Source organism: Oncorhynchus mykiss, chromosome 23 (genome assembly GCF_057628025.1).
Source record: "Oncorhynchus mykiss isolate SJ-2025 chromosome 23, ASM5762802v1, whole genome shotgun sequence".
NCBI lineage: Eukaryota > Metazoa > Chordata > Actinopteri > Salmoniformes > Salmonidae > Oncorhynchus > Oncorhynchus mykiss.
Window position 1 is genome coordinate 31,151,438 of NC_143044.1, and position 18,157 is coordinate 31,169,594.

General features: G+C 43.5%; 1 protein-coding gene across 1 annotated transcript in view; it reads left to right on the forward strand.

Moving 5' to 3' along the window:
- stxbp4 (syntaxin binding protein 4) overlaps nucleotides 1-18,157 on the forward strand; it is a 62,899-nt gene that overhangs the window by 7,789 nt on the left and 36,953 nt on the right. The window contains 9 exon segments of the mRNA XM_090217288.1: nucleotides 1,549-1,623; nucleotides 11,068-11,159; nucleotides 11,735-11,921; nucleotides 12,475-12,601; nucleotides 12,786-12,892; nucleotides 13,198-13,501; nucleotides 13,619-13,691; nucleotides 16,293-16,393; nucleotides 17,413-17,509. Of these exon segments, the coding sequence (XP_090073414.1) occupies nucleotides 1,549-1,623; nucleotides 11,068-11,159; nucleotides 11,735-11,921; nucleotides 12,475-12,601; nucleotides 12,786-12,892; nucleotides 13,198-13,501; nucleotides 13,619-13,691; nucleotides 16,293-16,393; nucleotides 17,413-17,509 (1,163 nt within the window).

Consider the following 18,157-nt stretch of genomic DNA (forward strand, 5'->3'; position numbering starts at 1 on the left):
TTTGCAAATGTCTAAAAAAAAATGTTTACATAAGTATTCAGACCCTTAAATTTGTTGAAACACCTTTGGTAGCGATTACAGCCTCGAGTCTTCCTGGGTATGACACTACATGCTTGGCACACCTGTATTTGGGGAGTTTCTCCATTCTCTGCAGATCCTCTCAAGTTCTGTCAGGTTGGATGGGGAGTGTCACTGCACAGCTATTTGCAGGTCTTTCCAGAGATGTTTGATAGGGTTCAAGTCTGGGCTCTGGCTGGGCCACTCAAGGACATTCAGAGACTTGTCCCGAAACCACTCCTGTGTTGTCTTAGCTGTGTGCTTAGGGTCGTTGTCCTGTTGGAAGGTGAACCTTCACCCCAGTCTGAGGTCATCAATGATCTCTCTGTACTTTGCTCCGTTCAGCTTTCCCTCAATCCTGAATAGTCTGAAAAACCGCTGAAAAAAACCCTGCCGCTGAAAAACATCCCCACAGCATGATGCTGCCACCACCATGCTTCACCGTAGGGATGGTGCCAGGTTTCCTCCAGATGTGACACTTGGCATTCAGGCCTAAGAGTTCAATCTTGATTTCATCAGACCAGAGAATCTTGTTTTTCATCGTCTGAGTCCTTTAGGTGCCTTTTGGCAAACTCCAAGCAGGCTGCCATGTGCCTTTTACTGAGGAGTGGCTTCCGTCTGGCCACTTTACCAGAAAGGCCTGAATGGTGGAGTGCTGCAGAGATGGTTGTCCTTCTGAAAGGTTCTCCCATCTCCAAAGAGGAACTCTGGAGTTCTGTCAGAGTGACCATTGGGTTCTTGGTCACCTCCCTGACCAAGGCCCTTCTCCCCCGATTTCTCAGTTTGGCCAGGCGGTCAGCTCTAGGAAGTCTGCTGCTTCCAAACTTCTTCCATTTAATAATCATGGAGGCCACTGTGTTCTTGAGGGCCTTCAATGCTGCAGACATTTTTTGGTACCCTTCCCCAGATCGGTGCCTCGACATAATCCTGTCTTGGAACTCTACGGACAATTCCTTCGACCTCATGGCTTGGTTTTTGCTCTGACATGAACTGTCAACTGTGGGACCTTATATAGACAGGTGTGTGCCTTTCCAAATCATGTCCAATCAATTGAATTTACCACAGGTGGACTCCAATCAAGCTGTAGAAACATCTCAAGGATGATCAATGGAAACAGGATGCACCTGAGCTCAATTTCAAGTCTCATAGCAAAGGGTCTGAATAATTATGGAAATAAAGTATTTCTGTTTTTAAATGTTTTTTTTTTAATACATTTGCAAAAATGTCTAAAACTGTTTTTGCTTCGTCATTATGGTGTATTGCATGTAGATTGATGAGGACAAAATGTGGAAAATATCAAGGGGTCTGAATACTTGGGGGGGTCTGAATGCACTATATGTGTGTTCCAAATGGCAAATGGCATCCTATTCCCTATAGGCCCTGGTCAAAAGCAGTGCACTATAAAGGGAATAGGGTGCCATTTGAGACGCATATTTTCCTGAACCTGGGTGTTGTGTTTAAACTGCTCTCCTCTCTCCTGTGGTCCTATAGGGCGGTTGATATCCTTCGGTCAGCATCAGCCTCCAATCACATGTCTCTGATGGTTGCCAGGGACGATGAAAGCAGGTAACCAAGGCTGACTTCATTTAATACATTTAATATATATATATATATTTTTTTTCTCATCAAAAGTTTTGCCGTTCTTGGTCTTGGTTGAAATTATTTATACTTTGGAGCATTTAACCAATCATTTCAAACTCTTCTTAAAAGTTCCAATCCTGACCTCAAAGCACAGAAAAGAAAAATGCAACACACAGCCTTGTCTGATTTGTGCTGTGTCACTGTGTGAAGGAGTAACACTATGATAATCACTGGACCTTTTTGCTCTGAGATGAACCTGAGAGACCTCAAGTGTGGAGTCTATGCCCTACTATTTTTACAGTAACTTACATGCAGCTTGGTGGCTGTATTTCACATTATAGTACACCTACTGACATTTTTTTTTAACTTTTTTGACAGGGAGGTGTCTTTTCCACATGAGCCCTGTATAGCACAACAGTGTGTAATATAAATACGGTCACTTCAGCATGTACTGTGTAATGACATACAGTACAATACCGTCAGATTGAAGGTAAAAGGTATTATACTTTTAAAGAAGTATACACATAGGAGTAAAATTGGTACTGCATTTTCACTCACATGTGCAACAAATATTGCCTCTTACAAGGCACGCCTCAGAATATGTTCTAAAAATATGGTACAGTACTGTGTTCTGTGGGGTGGAATTACAGTACCTTTCGAAATACAGCAATATTCTCACAATGCGCCATCATTTTACAGCATGCTAAAGTCCACCAGGGGTGGAAAGACCTTGGATCATTGTTACTCTAACTTCCGCGACGCATATAAGGCCCTGCCCCGCCCCCCTTTCGGAAAAGCTGACCACGACTCCATTTTGTTGATCCCTGCCTACAGACAGAAACTAAAACAAGAGGCTCCCACGCTGAGGTCTGTCCAACGCTGGTCCGACCAAGCTGACTCCACACTCCAAGACTGCTTCCATCACGTGGACTGGGATATGTTTCGTATTGCGTCAGATAACAACATTGACGAATATGCTGATTCGGTGTGCGAGTTCATTAGAACGTGAGTTGAAGATGTCGTTCCCGTAGCAACGATTAAAACATTCCCTAACCAGAAACCGTGGATTGATGGCAGCATTAGCGTGAAACTGAAAGCGCGAACCACTGCTTTTAATCAGGGCAAGGTGTCTGGTAACATGACCGAATACAAACAGTGCAGCTATTCCCTCCGCAAGGCTACCAAACAAGCTAAGCGTCAGTACAGAGACAAAGTAGAATCTCAATTCAACGGCTCAGACACAAGATGCATGTGGCAGGGTCTACAGTCAATCACGGACTACAGGAAGAAATCCAGCCCAGTCACGGACCAGGATGTCTTGCTCCCAGGCAGACTAAATAACTTTTTTGCCCGCTTTGAGGACAATACAGTGCCACTGACACGGCCTGCAACAAAAACATGCGGTCTCTCCTTCACTGCAGCCGAGGTGAGTAAGACATTTAAACGTGTTAACCCTCGCAAGGCTGCAGGCCCAGACGGCATCCCCAGCCGCGCCCTCAGAGCATGCGCAGACCAGCTGGCCGGTGTGTTTACGGACATATTCAATCAATCCCTATACAAGTCTGCTGTTCCCACATGCTTCAAGAGGGCCACCATTGTTCCTGTTCCCAAGAAAGCTAAGGTAACTGAGCTAAACGACTACCGCCCCGTAACACTCACTTCCGTCATCATGAAGTGCTTTGAGAGACTAGTCAAGGACCATATCACCTCCACCCTACCTGACACCCTAGACCCACTCCAATTTGCTTACCGCCCAAATAGGTCCACAGACGATGCAATCTCAACCACACTGCACACTGCCCTAACCCATCTGGACAAGAGGAATACCTATGTGAGAATGCTGTTCATTGACTACAGCTCGGCATTCAACACCATAGTACCCTCCAAGCTCGTCCTCAAGCTCGAGACCCTGGATCTCGACCCCGCCCTGTGCAACTGGGTACTGGACTTCCTGACGGGCCGCCCCCAGGTGGTGAGGGTAGGCAACAACATCTCCTCCCCGCTGATCCTCAACACTGGGGCCCCACAAGGGTGCGTTCTGAGCCCTCTCCTGTACTCCCTGTTCACCCACGACTGCGTGGCCACGCACGCCTCCAACTCAATCATCAAGTTTGCGGACGACACAACAGTGGTAGGCTTGATTACCAACAATGACGAGACGGCCTACAGGGAGGAGGTGAGGGCCCTCGGAGTGTGGTGTCAGGAAAATAACCTCACACTCAACGTCAACAAAACTAAGGAGATGATTGTGGACTTCAGGAAACAGCAGAGGGAACACCCCCCTATCCACATCGATGGAACAGTAGTGGAGTGGAGAGGGTAGCAAGTTTTAAGTTCCTCGGCATACACATCACAGACAAACTGAATTGGTCCACTCACACAGACAGCATTGTGAAGAAGGCGCAGCAGCGCCTCTTCAACCTCAGGAGGCTGAAGAAATTCGGCTTGTCACCAAAAGCACTCACAAACTTCTACAGATGCACAATCGAGAGCATCCTGGCGGGCTGTATCACCGCCTGGTACGGTAACTGCTCCGCCCTCAACCGTAAGGCTCTCCAGAGGGTAGTGAGGTCTGCACAACGCATCACCGGGGGCAAACTACCTGCCCTCCAGGACACCTACACCACCCGATGTTACAGGAAGGCCATAAAGATCATCAAGGACATCAACCACCCGAGCCACTGCCTGTTCACCCCGCTATCATCCAGAAGGCGAGGTCAGTACAGGTGCATCAAAGCTGGGACCGAGAGACTGAAAAACAGCTTCTATCTCAAGGCCATCAGACTGTTAAACAGCCACCACTAAATTGAGTGGCTGCTGCCAACACACTGACACTGACTCAACTCCAGCCACTTTAATAATGGGAATTGATGGGAAATTATGTAAATATATCACTAGCCACTTTAAACAATGCTACCTTATATAATGTTACTTACCCTACATTATTCATCTCATATGCATACGTATATACTGTACTCTATATCATCGACTGTATCCTTATGTAATACATGTATCACTAGCCACTTTAACTATGCCACTTTGTTTACATACTCATCTCATATGTATATACTGTACTCGATACCATCTACTGTATCTTGCCTATGCTGCTCTGTACCATCACTCATTCATATATCCTTATGTACATATTCTTTATCCCCTTACACTGTGTACAAGACAGTAGTTTTGGAATTGTTAGTTAGATTACTTGTTGGTTATTACTGCATTGTCGAAACTAGAAGCACAAGCATTTCGCTACACTCGCATTAACATCTGCTAACCATGTGTATGTGACAAATAAAATTTGATTTGATTTGGTTGATAATATCTCAAATTACTGTATAAATGACAGTTTTCCATTGCAGTGTAGTGCTTAGCCTCTGTGAGGTTGTGTGTAGTCGATGTACGGTAGGAGTACTTCATTGTTGTCACTACTGAACGAGGCTTAATCTTGTTAGGAGCTGAGTGGTGATAAACCCCTTGATTTGTTTTTGATCAATCTAAAAATAGGGTTAATACAGTAAGAACATTAAGGCGCTTTGGTAGTGTTCACTCATAAACAGACAAGGCGTCCCAAATGGTGCCCTATATTCTATTGTCATATATAATGTAATAATAATATTATATTCCTAACCAGAGTCCTGGTCAAAAATAGTTCACTATATAGGGAATAGGGTGACAGAAACAGAGTTTAGGGAAGAAAGGTAGAGTGTTGCGTAACAGTGTTTGAGGCCTTGATGTATAAATAATATAATACTACATGCCATTAACAAGACGCTTTTATCCAAAGTGACTTACAGTCATGTGTGCATACATATGTCAAATGCGCAGATTCAGAAAAAGGCTTATGACAGGACAGATAAAGCACATTCATTCATAGCTGCAAGGGTGTTTGCTTCTATTGCATTTGGCACTCTTTTCAGAATACTTCATAGTTATATTCGAATGATGCAGTTACCAACCTGTGCCAATGAGAGATAGCCAAAGTGATCTATAGAAACAACTAAAGTTCATCAATCAAGACTTGATCTGAAAGCAGAGCTGCTCTGAAACAGAGCTCAAAGCAGTGTTGTTTTTGAGACCACCTAAAGTGAGACACCATTCAAGACCAAGACTGGAGCAAATTGAGTCTGAGTCAAGACCAAGACTGGAGGGGGGGTGAGACCGAGTCAAGACCGAGACCAAAAAAATACAAATTAAAATTCAAGACCATGATTGTAATTTTGTCAAATCACCACCATATTAAGAGGTCAAAATGTCCAGTATTGCTGTGTTCATATTTCAGAACAACATGGATTCTTTAGACATTTAGAATAGTGGAAACATTCATGCTGAGGGAACATAGAGCCACTCTACAAATTATTACTAAACCAAACAATGGACCTTCTACACCTGCAGAGAAGGGCTAAGGATTTATAAAACAAAAATGATAATAATAATAATAATAATGATAATTATATTATTTTCAATGATGTTCTGATTTTATCTCTTCAGTATTTGTTGGAAAGGGTTAACACTGAAGCGAAAAAAAGATCCATTCAGGAATTTCTTTGCTGGTCTCTGGGGGAGATAAATCTAGCTAGCTAATCTAGCTCGGCCATCAGAAGCTAGATAAAGGCTCCTGCCATTCAACTGTATTAGGGCAACATTTTGGAGTGACAGTGGAATCAACCAACCACATTTTGACTTAATGGGTCCGACCATTTTTACAAAAACACCGTCAAATTTACCGTCAAATTTGCATTGATAAACGATGGGGTATTGTAGCCGCCTCATCCTTCTGCAGCTTGCCTGCCAATGCATGCTTGTCCCAACCAAGCACCCAAGCTAACTGGCTAAAGTTGGCTAGCTTGCTAGATAGCTACTTTCAGACACAAATGAGAGAACACCTCATTCTTACCATTTTACTTGCCATAGCATAGCTGGTTAGGCTGTTTACATGTTATCTAGAGCGTTCTTGAGTAACTATTACTTTTTTTTTTACCTGCGCTTACTGACTGTAAATAGCCATCGTGAATTTGTGAACGCAAGAGATACGCTAACTGGATAACAGTCGATCAAGTTCTTGCTATCTAATCAAATGACACCTGCATCTCTAGCTGTGTATAGCCACCAAAAAATGATATGAGGGGGAAAAGTCAGTCACTCACCCACTCCTCCAATGGCATGACATGACATCCTCCTAGCAGCTAGCTAGCTAGCGATCTAGCTACCATTAGGCTCCATGTTTTTAGCTTGCTACATAGATACGCTAGCATATTAGCCACATTATGACTGACTTGTGATCTTTGCCCTTGCTAGTTTGATTGTATTAACATTCCCAGCATTAGTTACATTTGTCTGTTTTTGTCCAGAATATTGAGTCATTAAAACTGAAAAGATGAACCAGGCCAGCTATGATTTACAACCTGATAGCAATATTTTTTGGACTACCAAGAAATGTATTGGTGAATTATATCAATCATGCATTGAACTGCATCCATCTATTCTGCCAACAATGCTTTAGTTTACCTCATGGAATGTTGAATCAAATATAACCTATTTTTAAAACCTCTTATGAAGTTAGTTTTGTAGCATAAACTGGGAATTTGATATTTTTGACTGATATGATTGTTTGTTTGTTTGTTTGATGTAGTTAAAATGCTGTCAGTTCTACTTTAAACTTCAGGTCACCAGTTACTTTGTGTGCTAAACTTGACATGCTTTTTGCAATGGGAATTAATAGTTGTAAATTTCGATTGGGAAATGCTTAATGGTCGTGTTTTTATGGACTGCTTATCCTTTAACATCATGCTGTGTGTGACTGCCGTCTTTCCATCGGTCCTATGCAGTGGTGTCTGGAGAAGTGGGTATACTCTAATTTTGCCATAAAGTTCCCAAACGGCCTGCCCAGTGAAGGAATGGCACCCTGTGTGAAAAATCCTATGCTTTCCTATGTTTTTTTCAATTTTATTTCCACTCTCAAAAGCACTTTTTTGTTAATAGACCATCCTTTTTTTTTTCTATGTCCACAACAATACCACAAACAACATCAATCAGGTTGGGTGGGCCTGGCAGGGCCTGGCTCCCCAGTGGGTGGGCCTCTGTCCATCTGGCCTCTGCCCATCTATGTCTACGCCCCTGATGCACGCAACGCATGATGACAATTGTGCATCAAAAATAGCCTACTAACCAACACTTCGCACTAAACTTTTTCAATACCTGGTTTGCATACTGGTACAGTGCCTTGCGAAAGTATTCGGCCCCCTTGAACTTTGCGACCTTTTGCCACATTTCAGGCTTCAAACATAAAGATATAAAACTGTATTTTTTGGTGAAGAATCAACAACAAGTGGGACACAATCATGAAGTGGAACGACATTTATTGGATATTTAAAACTTTTTTAACAAATCAAAAACTGAAAAATTGGGCGTGCAAAATTATTCAGCCCCCTTAAGTTAATACTTTGTAGCGCCACCTTTTGCTGCGATTACAGCTGTAAGTCGCTTGGGGTATGTCTCTATCAGTTTTGCACATCGAGAGACTGACATTTTTTCCCATTCCTCCTTGCAAAACAGCTCGAGCTCAGTGAGGTTGGATGGAGAGCATTTGTAAACAGCAGTTTTCAGTTCTTTCCACAGATTCTCGATTGGATTCAGGTCTGAACTTTGACTTGGCCATTCTAACACCTGGATATGTTTATTTTTGAACCATTCCATTGTAGATTTTGCTTTATGTTTTGGATCATTGTCTTGTTGGAAGACAAATCTCCGTCCCAGTCTCAGGTCTTTTGCAGACTCCATCAGGTTTTCTTCCAGAATGGTCCTGTATTTGGCTCCATCCATCTTCCCATCAATTTTAACCATCTTCCCTGTCCCTGCTGAAGAAAAGCAGGCCCAAACCATGATGCTGCCACCACCATGTTTGACAGTGGGGATGGTGTGTTCAGGGTGATGAGCTTTGTTGCTTTTACGCCAAACATAACGTTTTGCATTGTTGCCAAAAAGTTCAATTTTGGTTTCATCTGACCAGAGCACCTTCTTCCACATGTTTGGTGTGTCTCCCAGGTGGCTTGTGGCAAACTTTAAACAACACTTTGTATGGATATCTTTAAGAAATGGCTTTCTTCTTGCCACTCTTCCATAAAGGCCAGATTTGTGCAATATACGACTGATTGTTGTCCTATGGACAGAGTCTCCCACCTCAGCTGTAGATCTCTGCAGTTCATCCAGAGTGATCATGGGCCTCTTGGCTGCATCTCTGATCAGTCTTCTCCTTGTATGAGCTGAAAGTTTAGAGGGAAGGCCAGGTCTTGGTAGATTTGCAGTGGTCTGATACTCCTTCCATTTCAATATTATCACTTGCACAGTGCTCCTTGGGATGTTTAAAGCTTGGGAAATCTTTTTGTATCCAAATCCGGCTTTAAACTTCTTCACAACAGTATCTCGGACCTGCCTGGTGTGTTCCTTGTTCTTCATGATGCTCTCTGCGCTTTTAACGGACCTCTGAGACTATCACAGTGCAGGTGCATTTATACGGAGACTTGATTACACACAGGTGGATTGCATTTATCATCATTAGTCATTTAGGTCAACATTGGATCATTCAGAGATCCTCACTGAACTTCTGGAGATAGTTTGCTGCACTGAAAGTAAAGGGGCTGAATAATTTTGAACGCCCAATTTTTCATTTTTTAATTTGTTAAAAAAGTTTGAAATATCCAATAAATGTTGTTCCACTTCATGATTGTGTCCCACTTGTTGTTGATTCTTCACAAAAAAATACAGTTTTATATATTTATGTTTGAAGCCTGAAATGTGGCAAAAGGTCGCAAAGTTCAAGGGGGCCGAATACTTTCGCAAGGCACTGTATATATAATTTCCTACCCTACCGACTACGGATGTCATTCTTCTGTGAGCTGCACACTTGCTGCCTGATGATGATATTTGTGTGCGGCGCGCATGTGAATATATTTCACGTCCTTTGCGGTTGTGCAGGGTACTTTGTGCATGATTTCTCTTTTGTACTACATCATTGATAAATCGTATACCTCCACCACACTACTTTGATATGCATCCGTAAGGATTAAGAAGTATATACGCAAAGTCCACTGAAAAAAAGTGGGTATATGGTTTATAGCTGCTTATACCATCCACTAACTTTACACCATTTTGTGTTTTAGAAAAAGTGCATTCTCCTACATGAGTGCGCTGATATTACGGTTGCTTTCTTTTTATAATCACGAATCTGTCACAACCCGAAGGCCTATAGGTTCGCCACTGCGCAAACGTCTATAATAGATATAAAGGCTGTTAAGCTAATGCTTCAAGAAATACGCAGTTTTATGCGCTGACTGAACGGAAGCTGATAATTATGAGTTTTTTACTCCGCTCGTCTCGGGAAGAAATTATGAGTCCTTATTGTCAAGACCGAGTACAAATGTATCCGACACAGAGACACTCAATGTGGTCTCGAGACTGGACTACAACACTGTCTCAAAGCCAGGTCAGTAATATTACCTCAGAATGCTGTGATGAGTCATTCAGCTGGTTAAAGTTAAGAACTTCCATAGCGTCCTCTGTGACTCTAGTTCTAACTGCTGAGGAAATGTCTCCGTCGTCTGTCTCTCTCCTGTCACGTCTCACCCGGTCTTGTACACCAGACCTGACATAAAGGGACCTGGCACTCTGCTAGGCTCTGTGCTTTTCATTGTTTGTCAGCCACATTACAGTCACACCCAACGGCCCAACAACCAGACAGCTAGACATATACAAGCTGACATATTAGGGACAGAAGACTATCCGGGCTCACTATGTCCTGAAGTGGACCCTTCTCATCCAGAAAAAACCAAGGTGAACAACCTACAGATTAGATAAACTAGAATGACAGTCTCGTTCACCGTTGCACAAAAAGAGTTGTGAGTAAACTACACCCCAAAATATTCAAATAAACTGCCACCCCTATATTTGAATTATCACAAAAAGATGAAAGAACCTGTGCAAACAATCACTGAAGGGCTCAAGGGTTCTTTGGGTCAGTATGGTTCCACAAAGAACTCTCAAGGAACCCTCATTTTTGTAGTGTCTTTGACACAAAACTGAATCCCAGATCAGACAGTTGGTGGCAAGAGGTCAATCCCTCTCTCCAAGACATACTTATTAGGTTATGACTGGGCTCCAACAAGGGCTCCAAGCACCTAGACTCTTTACCTGAACTCTTAAGACAGTAGACTCTTTACTGCAAGATTAAACTGGATTAGCAGCCTGATCTGATATAGCTCAAATAATCCTAATCTCAACCACTGGCAAAGAAGTCACTTTTAATGAGCTCACGCCCGTCAGATGTCACTTGGAATCAATGTCTCTCTGACCATGGGAGGGAGACAGAGATCTACTGCACTGTTTCTATGGGTAAATTAACAGCGTGGGTCTGTGTTTGTGTGTGTCTTCCAGGCGGGAGTTCATAGAGTTGATGAATAAGTATGGTTCTCAAAGCAGTTTTAAAGGAAGCTCAGGGAGAGTCTCCCCTACACAGCTTTCTACAGGTGAGTTTCTGTACCTAGGACCTTTGTGTCCCAAATGGCTCCCATTTGGGAAAAGGGCCCTGGTTAAAGGTAGTGGACTATATAGGGAATAGGGTGCCATTTGGGACTCATCCACTGTACCTAAGACCTGGTTGTCCCCCGTTCCCCTCCTCATCTCCATGTAACACTATAGTCTCTTAACCATTATCTTCCTACTTTCGCACTCCTAATTCTCATTCATTTTTCCTTTCACAATCTTTACTCTCATCCGTATTCACAATTGTTTTCACCTTCTCCAACTGAGTGCTGGACCAGCTCCTCTCGCAATCCGCCTCCCTCTCCAAACATCCTTTCACCGACACTCAAATTCAACACGGCATTATTTAAAATAATAGAGCACTGAATCCTACCTTGAGATATGCATGAGAACATTGGGCAACAATGTGGCTAACGTGTGTAGGTGTTTCTCTATGCTAATCAAAAGACCTGTTTTTACACCTCACAATGTGTGATTCATTATTGGCTCCTGTACCAATGTATGTCATCGATCGGAAGTAACAAACCTCTTCTCTCTCGCTCTCTCTCTTCCCCCCCAGGAGGCAAGACAGACACGGCCTCCTCCTCTTCCTCCTCCAGATCTACCAGTCCCACCAGCCAGCTCCTCAGCCCTAAAGAGGGGGTCACAGGACCCCCTTACACCCCTGGACCCCTCTATACCACTGGGCCCCCCTACACATCGAACCCGAACACAACCCCTACACAGCACGTCTTCAACAAGTAAGTGTCAGGCAGAAATAGAACGAGACAGTTGAAGCACCGGGAATATTGAACTTGTTGTCACTGTCTGTTTGTCCTCATAATTTAAAATCCAGACAGAAGATTTTTTCCAGAGAACCAGATAGATATATGGCCAGGTTATATATCCCTGATGTCCTTGTGTCACTAAGATAGATTGAAAGGTTGTAACAGTTTATCCTTGATATCCTTTTATATAAGATCTAGTTGTGTAACACAAAACAATATATTGAATGTGTGCATGATGCTGAACAGTCACGTTGCTCTCTGACAGAAGAGAAACCCTCACATGTATAGAAGGAGAGAGATAGAGAAAGATACAAATACAAAGGAAGAGAGATTTGTTCAGGGACAGCCTGAATGAAACCGATGTGTTTTTGTGTGTTTATTTAATCATGCTCACAGTCTGTGTGCTAGTCTGAGATATACTGCACACTCTCACTTCCTCTTCCTCTCTCCCTGACTGCCCCTTTCTATCTTTCTCTCTTTCCCTGCCCTATTATATACCTCTCTCTCTCTCTGTCTCTCGCTCTCTCGACAGCGTCATTCAGTTGATATGCATCTCAAAGGGAACAGGCCTGGGCCTCATCATAAAAGGCGGAGCTAACCGAGCCGAGGGACCAATGGTGTTGATTCAGGAAATAATACCTGGAGGAGACTGCCAGAGGGTGACTTGTCACTATGTTTACCTTTTGATACAGGGGGAATCAGGTGTTATTCATGGGTTTTTACATGGGGTTTTGTGGGAAGACAAAGTGTGAGACAGGAAAAATATGTGTTGGTTCAACTGACAATGACCATGTTTATTATAGTCAAACTATAGGCTAATGATATTCTCTATCTACATTCCAGGACGGTAGACTACAGCCAGGAGATCAGCTGGTGTCGATTAATAAGGAGTCGTTAGTTGGAGTGACCTATGAGGAGGCTAGAAGTATCCTGACACGCACCAAACTCAGGTGGGGCGCACCTGTATGACTTTACCTGAATATGTATTGACAGGATAAACCTCCTAAGGTCTACCACCTTGTTTTCAAGGGGTTCCTGTATAAAGATACAGTAGAAGAAGAGTAAACATATCTACTGTAGTAATTGTGTGAACTGTAAACTAGGATGCGTTCATGGCACCCTATTCTTTAAATAGCGCACCACTTTTGACTTGATCCCTATGGGCCCTGGTAAAAAATAGTGCCATTTGGGATGTATCCATATTTACTACTTTATAATTATTCCAATCCATTCTCATTTCTCTGTCCTTCTTCAGACCAGACCCTACGGTGGAGATAGCGTTTATGAGACACAGGTCTTCCTCCAGCTCTGCTTCCTCCAGCAGTGGCCCCCAGAGCCCTATCACCCCCCAGGGCCCAGTCAGCGGAGCCCCCGCAGTGCCCCCCATCAGGAGAGAGACCATGGCTGTGCTGGGGGCCCTGCCTCCCCCTGCATCACTGCTCCAGCACAGGAGAACCACACTCCCTGCAGCCCTCCCTGGGGTTCCCCTGGTGGTGCCCAAGAACACCTCCACCCCCAACCCCGCCAGCGAGACTCTGCCATCTGTCAACCTTAGCCAAGTTAGAGGCTGAGGCTCGAACACAAGTTCAACACACACACCCACTCACACCAGTCTTCTGTGAATATGGTTATTCCTCCTACATAGTATTAATGGTTGGTGTGGTTGTGTCCTGCAGGTTCGAATGAGAACAGAACAGATGTGTGTCTCCTCCCCCCGTCAGAGTCCCAGCACCACAGATGCCAAGCCTGGTGAGATCTGTCTACTTCTCTATCATCTCTGTGTCTCTGTCTCTGTTTTTCTCTTTCGCTCCTCCAATTATTTCTCTCTCTCTCTTGCTCTCTCTCTCAGCCTCTCTCTCTCTCAGCCTCTCTCTCTCTCAGCCTCTCTCTCTCTCAGCCTCTCTCTCTTAGCCTTTCTTTCTCTCAGCCTCTCTCTCTCTCTCCTTCTTTCTTCTTCTCTCCCTCCCTCTCTGTCTCACCTTCACATTTGCCTCTGGGCTAATATAACTATTCTGACATTTCTTAGTTGTTGATGTACATTTGGGAACATGGTGTCCCATGGCTTTAAGACATGTCCCAGTCCCACCCTCCCATACAGTACACCTACAATTTGAATGCATCACAAATGGCACTCTATTCTCTATGTAGTGCACTAATTTTGACCAGGGCCCATAGGGTATAGGGTGCCCTTTGGGACTCACACCTCCAGGTGTGAACTATACTGGGAAACTGGTCACAGCAGGTGGTCAAGAAGAGATAATAGTCAAATGAGGGTGTGCCTTTTAGCCCTTATCTCTCTCCACAGGACAGAGCCATGTCATAAACTCAGTCAGTGAGTCAGGCAAACAACCAGCCCAAGTAATGATGTGACCTATACTTGAAACCTACATTTGAAACCAGTTCTAACATGATATCTTGTCACGCTCACACGCACACCTCGCTCCACGTGTGTCTCTGTGTAATTTCAAGGGTTCACAACTGTTTTGTGCATTGTTGTGTATCTGTTCTGTGTTATTGTTCTAGGCAGTTTTACTTCACTGAGCTGGGTTGTACAGTTCTAAAGAAATGTACTCTGCTCTACTCTGTTCTATACCACTCTAAGCAGTTCAAAGAAATTCTGTAAGGTTATGTGGGGTACCAAAGTTCCCCCTTGTGAGAAAATGAAGTATATTCTACTCTGCTCTATAATGCCCTATGTTGTCTTCTAGAGTTGGCCATATGAGCCCTGGTCAAAAGTAATGCACTATATAGGGAATAGGGAGCCATTTGGGAACCCAAAATCAGATATATCAGAGACTGTTGCGTTGGTACATAGAGAAGATACACAGCAAATTAACCAGTGTAAAACAAAAACAAATTCACACTGAGAGTGTTACTATTTGAATAAGGCTTTACACTTAGCAGTGTGTTAATGTAACACTTCCGGTGCCTATATGGGTCCACAGACTCAACATTTTCAGTGTTGATTTAACTCTGTTTGTTTTTTAACACTGGAGATTTGGCTGTGTAGACTGGTAGGACAGATGTAGCGTGGTGTGGCGTGCAGCCAGGAAGGAGGAGATCGAGTGAGGCGGGAGACGCTTCATCTGAATGTGTCAAAACAAGACATGTCTATTAGGTGGAAAAAGGCTAATCTGGCCTTGGATGTCTAGTCTACACAGTCTAGGGGACATTTCGTCCCACACTTGGACCTGGAGGTGTCAAAAACAAGACACTGTCATCTTCCGGATGGAATCCCTTCTCAGAATAATGTTCTTTGAGCGGCTTTGGTATGATGAGTGATGTTGTCTGGATGTTCTGTGTTGCTCAACATGTTAATGATCAGTTGATACAGAGATGTGAATGATTGGCAGATAGGCTTCCTTCAAGTGTTGCCCAGAATGTGAATGTTCAGTTGGTGCAGCCATTTAATCAGATATGACTCCTATGCACACATTTTAAACGTTTACTGCATTTGTCAACGTAACTTAAAACTGTTTTACCTACATTGTCTACCTTCTTTACCTATACTAATTACCTGAACTACCTCGATTCACCACTTCCAAACTTTCAATTTGTTATAATAATAATAACAACATATGCTATTTAGCAGATGCTTTTATCCAAAGTGACTTACAGTCATGTTTGCATACATTTTACGTTCAGGTGGTCCCGGGAATCAAACCCATTATCCTGGCGTTGGAAACGCCATGCTCTATCAACAGAGCTACAGAAGACTATATCTGTATGTCTGTCAGAGGACTGTACAAAGGACTGCATATGTCTATCATCTTGCTATGTCGTGAGCATGGTACATTTTTAACAAATATAATGTGGGGGTTTGAAAAGCTGTGAAGCAGAGCCGTCCATCAGAATAGTAATTTCCTCCCTCGTTCTTTCTGTCTTTTTCTCCTCTGTGCCTTTCTCTCTAATTATGCCTCGCTCCAGACTCTGTGATACTGTCTGTTTACACCTGGGGTGCGTTCAGTTCACTTAAACGTTTGCTACATCGCTGAGCGTTTTTAACTGAACAACACATTTTCCACAAACTTTCTTGTACTGAAAAGACTTTGAGATACGTTTGCTCCTTTTGGTGGGTGTGCTGGGATGTGGCTTGAAGCAACGAGTGATGCATTTAAAGAGCAGGTCTGCATTTTGAACCCATAACCCAACCCCTCCCTGTTTTTCAACTGGTCGTTCAGTTCAGTAACGTTTCCGTTCAATTGAATGTTCTATTACACTTTTATGTACTGAACGCAGACCTGTTCTCTCTCTCTCTCTCTCTCTCTCTCTCATGTAAATGCAATAAACATAAGTCATAAACGTCAAAGAAGAGATACATTAACACCTCACCTGTGTCCCGATACTCAGAATCCTACCCTGCCTGTCAGCCAAACAGCATCCAGCACACACCACACAGGAAGTGCTCCCTCAGCTCCATCAGTCGCCTCAAACTGGAGAGGCTGGAGCAGGTGTGTGTGTGTGTGTGTGTGGAAGTTTGTGTATTTGTTAGCGTGTATTGGTGGACTGTAATGTCAGGTCCATAATGATTGGCACCCTTGATAAAGAGCAAAAAAGACTATAAATAAAAATGACAAACAAGGAGCTATAGTGTATGCACATAAATAAAGATGTTATACTAATACAATAGTTCAGAGAAAGAGCGTTTGTTTAACAAATAATAACTGTATAACTCACAGGAGGCTGGTGGCACCTTAACGGGCTTGTGGTAATGGCTGGAATGTAATGTGTGTAATGGTATCAAGCACATAGTGTCTATGTGTTTGATACCATTCCATTCGCTCTGTTCCTGCCATTATTATGAGCCGTCCTCCCCTCAGCAGCCTCCACTGGTATGACTGTATGTGCCTGTACCTGAGGATTTGTGAGTATGTGTGTAGGAATGTTTGTGATTGTCTTGGTGTGTCTGTAGATGTATGTGTACAGTATGGATGTGGTTTGATGCTAGGGTCATTGCAGTGTAATGATTGTGTTGACTTTGACCCCTCCCTGCAGAGGCATTGCTCAATAAGCCATTACTGCTGCTGGCCAGTCATTTGCTCTGGTCTAATCAAATGGATACCTACACTCTTAGAAAAAATGTGCTATCTAGAACCTAAAAGGATTCTTTGGCTGTGCCCATAGAATAACCATTTTTGGTTCCAGGTAAAACCCTTTTGGCTTCCACATAAAACCCTTTTCACAGAGGGTTCTACCTGGAACCCTTTTTTCTAAGAGCGTACAGTCAAGACAATGTGCATGTTACTGTGTGTGTGTGTGCGCACGCGTTGTGGTGCATGTTGTTCAAGCTGCTCCAATCCCTCTCCCACAACATCATTGGAAAATCGATAGGCACTATTCACATTCAGCACACTAGGTGTGCGTGTGTTTACTACTCTGTGTGTGTGTAGTCATGTGTGTATAAATGTGTGAGGGTAGGGTGTGTGTCTTTGATACGGTGTGTATAAACTCTGTGTGTGTGTGTTGGCAGGCTCTGGATGCATTAGGACTGAATCCTACGGAGGCACAGAGACAGACGTTGAGGGCCAGACTGCGAACAGACCCTGCTGGGACCGTGGCCTACGCAGGTAAGACTACACTTCACCATAACCTTACCTGATCCTAACTCTAACCCTAAGCCTGCTGGGACAGAGGCCTACGCAGGTAAGACTACACTTCACCATAACCTTACCTGATCCTAACTCTAACCCTAAGCCTGCTGGGACAGAGGCCTACGCAGGTAAGACTACACTTCACCATAACCTTACCTGATCCTAACTCTAACCCGAAGCCTGCTGGGGCCGTGGCCTAACCATACACAGGTAACACATATCATCTCCAGCTATATCTAAACTATACTGTATAGATAAATGTTTTTTTTTTTTTATTGAATGAAAGCTTCTAAATTGCTTTTGTTAAGTTCCCCAATAAGAAACCAAAAATCGTCGCTCAACAGAAATAGGGAACCAAATGACGTTGAAAAACAGAACGAAACAGGTGGGGGTTTAAAATTGGTTCTGAAAGGCATCCATGGGGGTGCCTACAGACTGGATTCTGACCAAGCAAACTTGTGTTAATGTGGTCTTAACACACACCCAGTAGATTTGCCTGATATCAGAAACTAAAGGAAAAGAAAACCCACACCAACGTAGGTAGGGGAGTGCAAATAACCGTGGAGCAAACCAAGCAGGTGAGACAAGACTTCAACTTAAAAAGGAAGAGCTAGTGGTATCGCT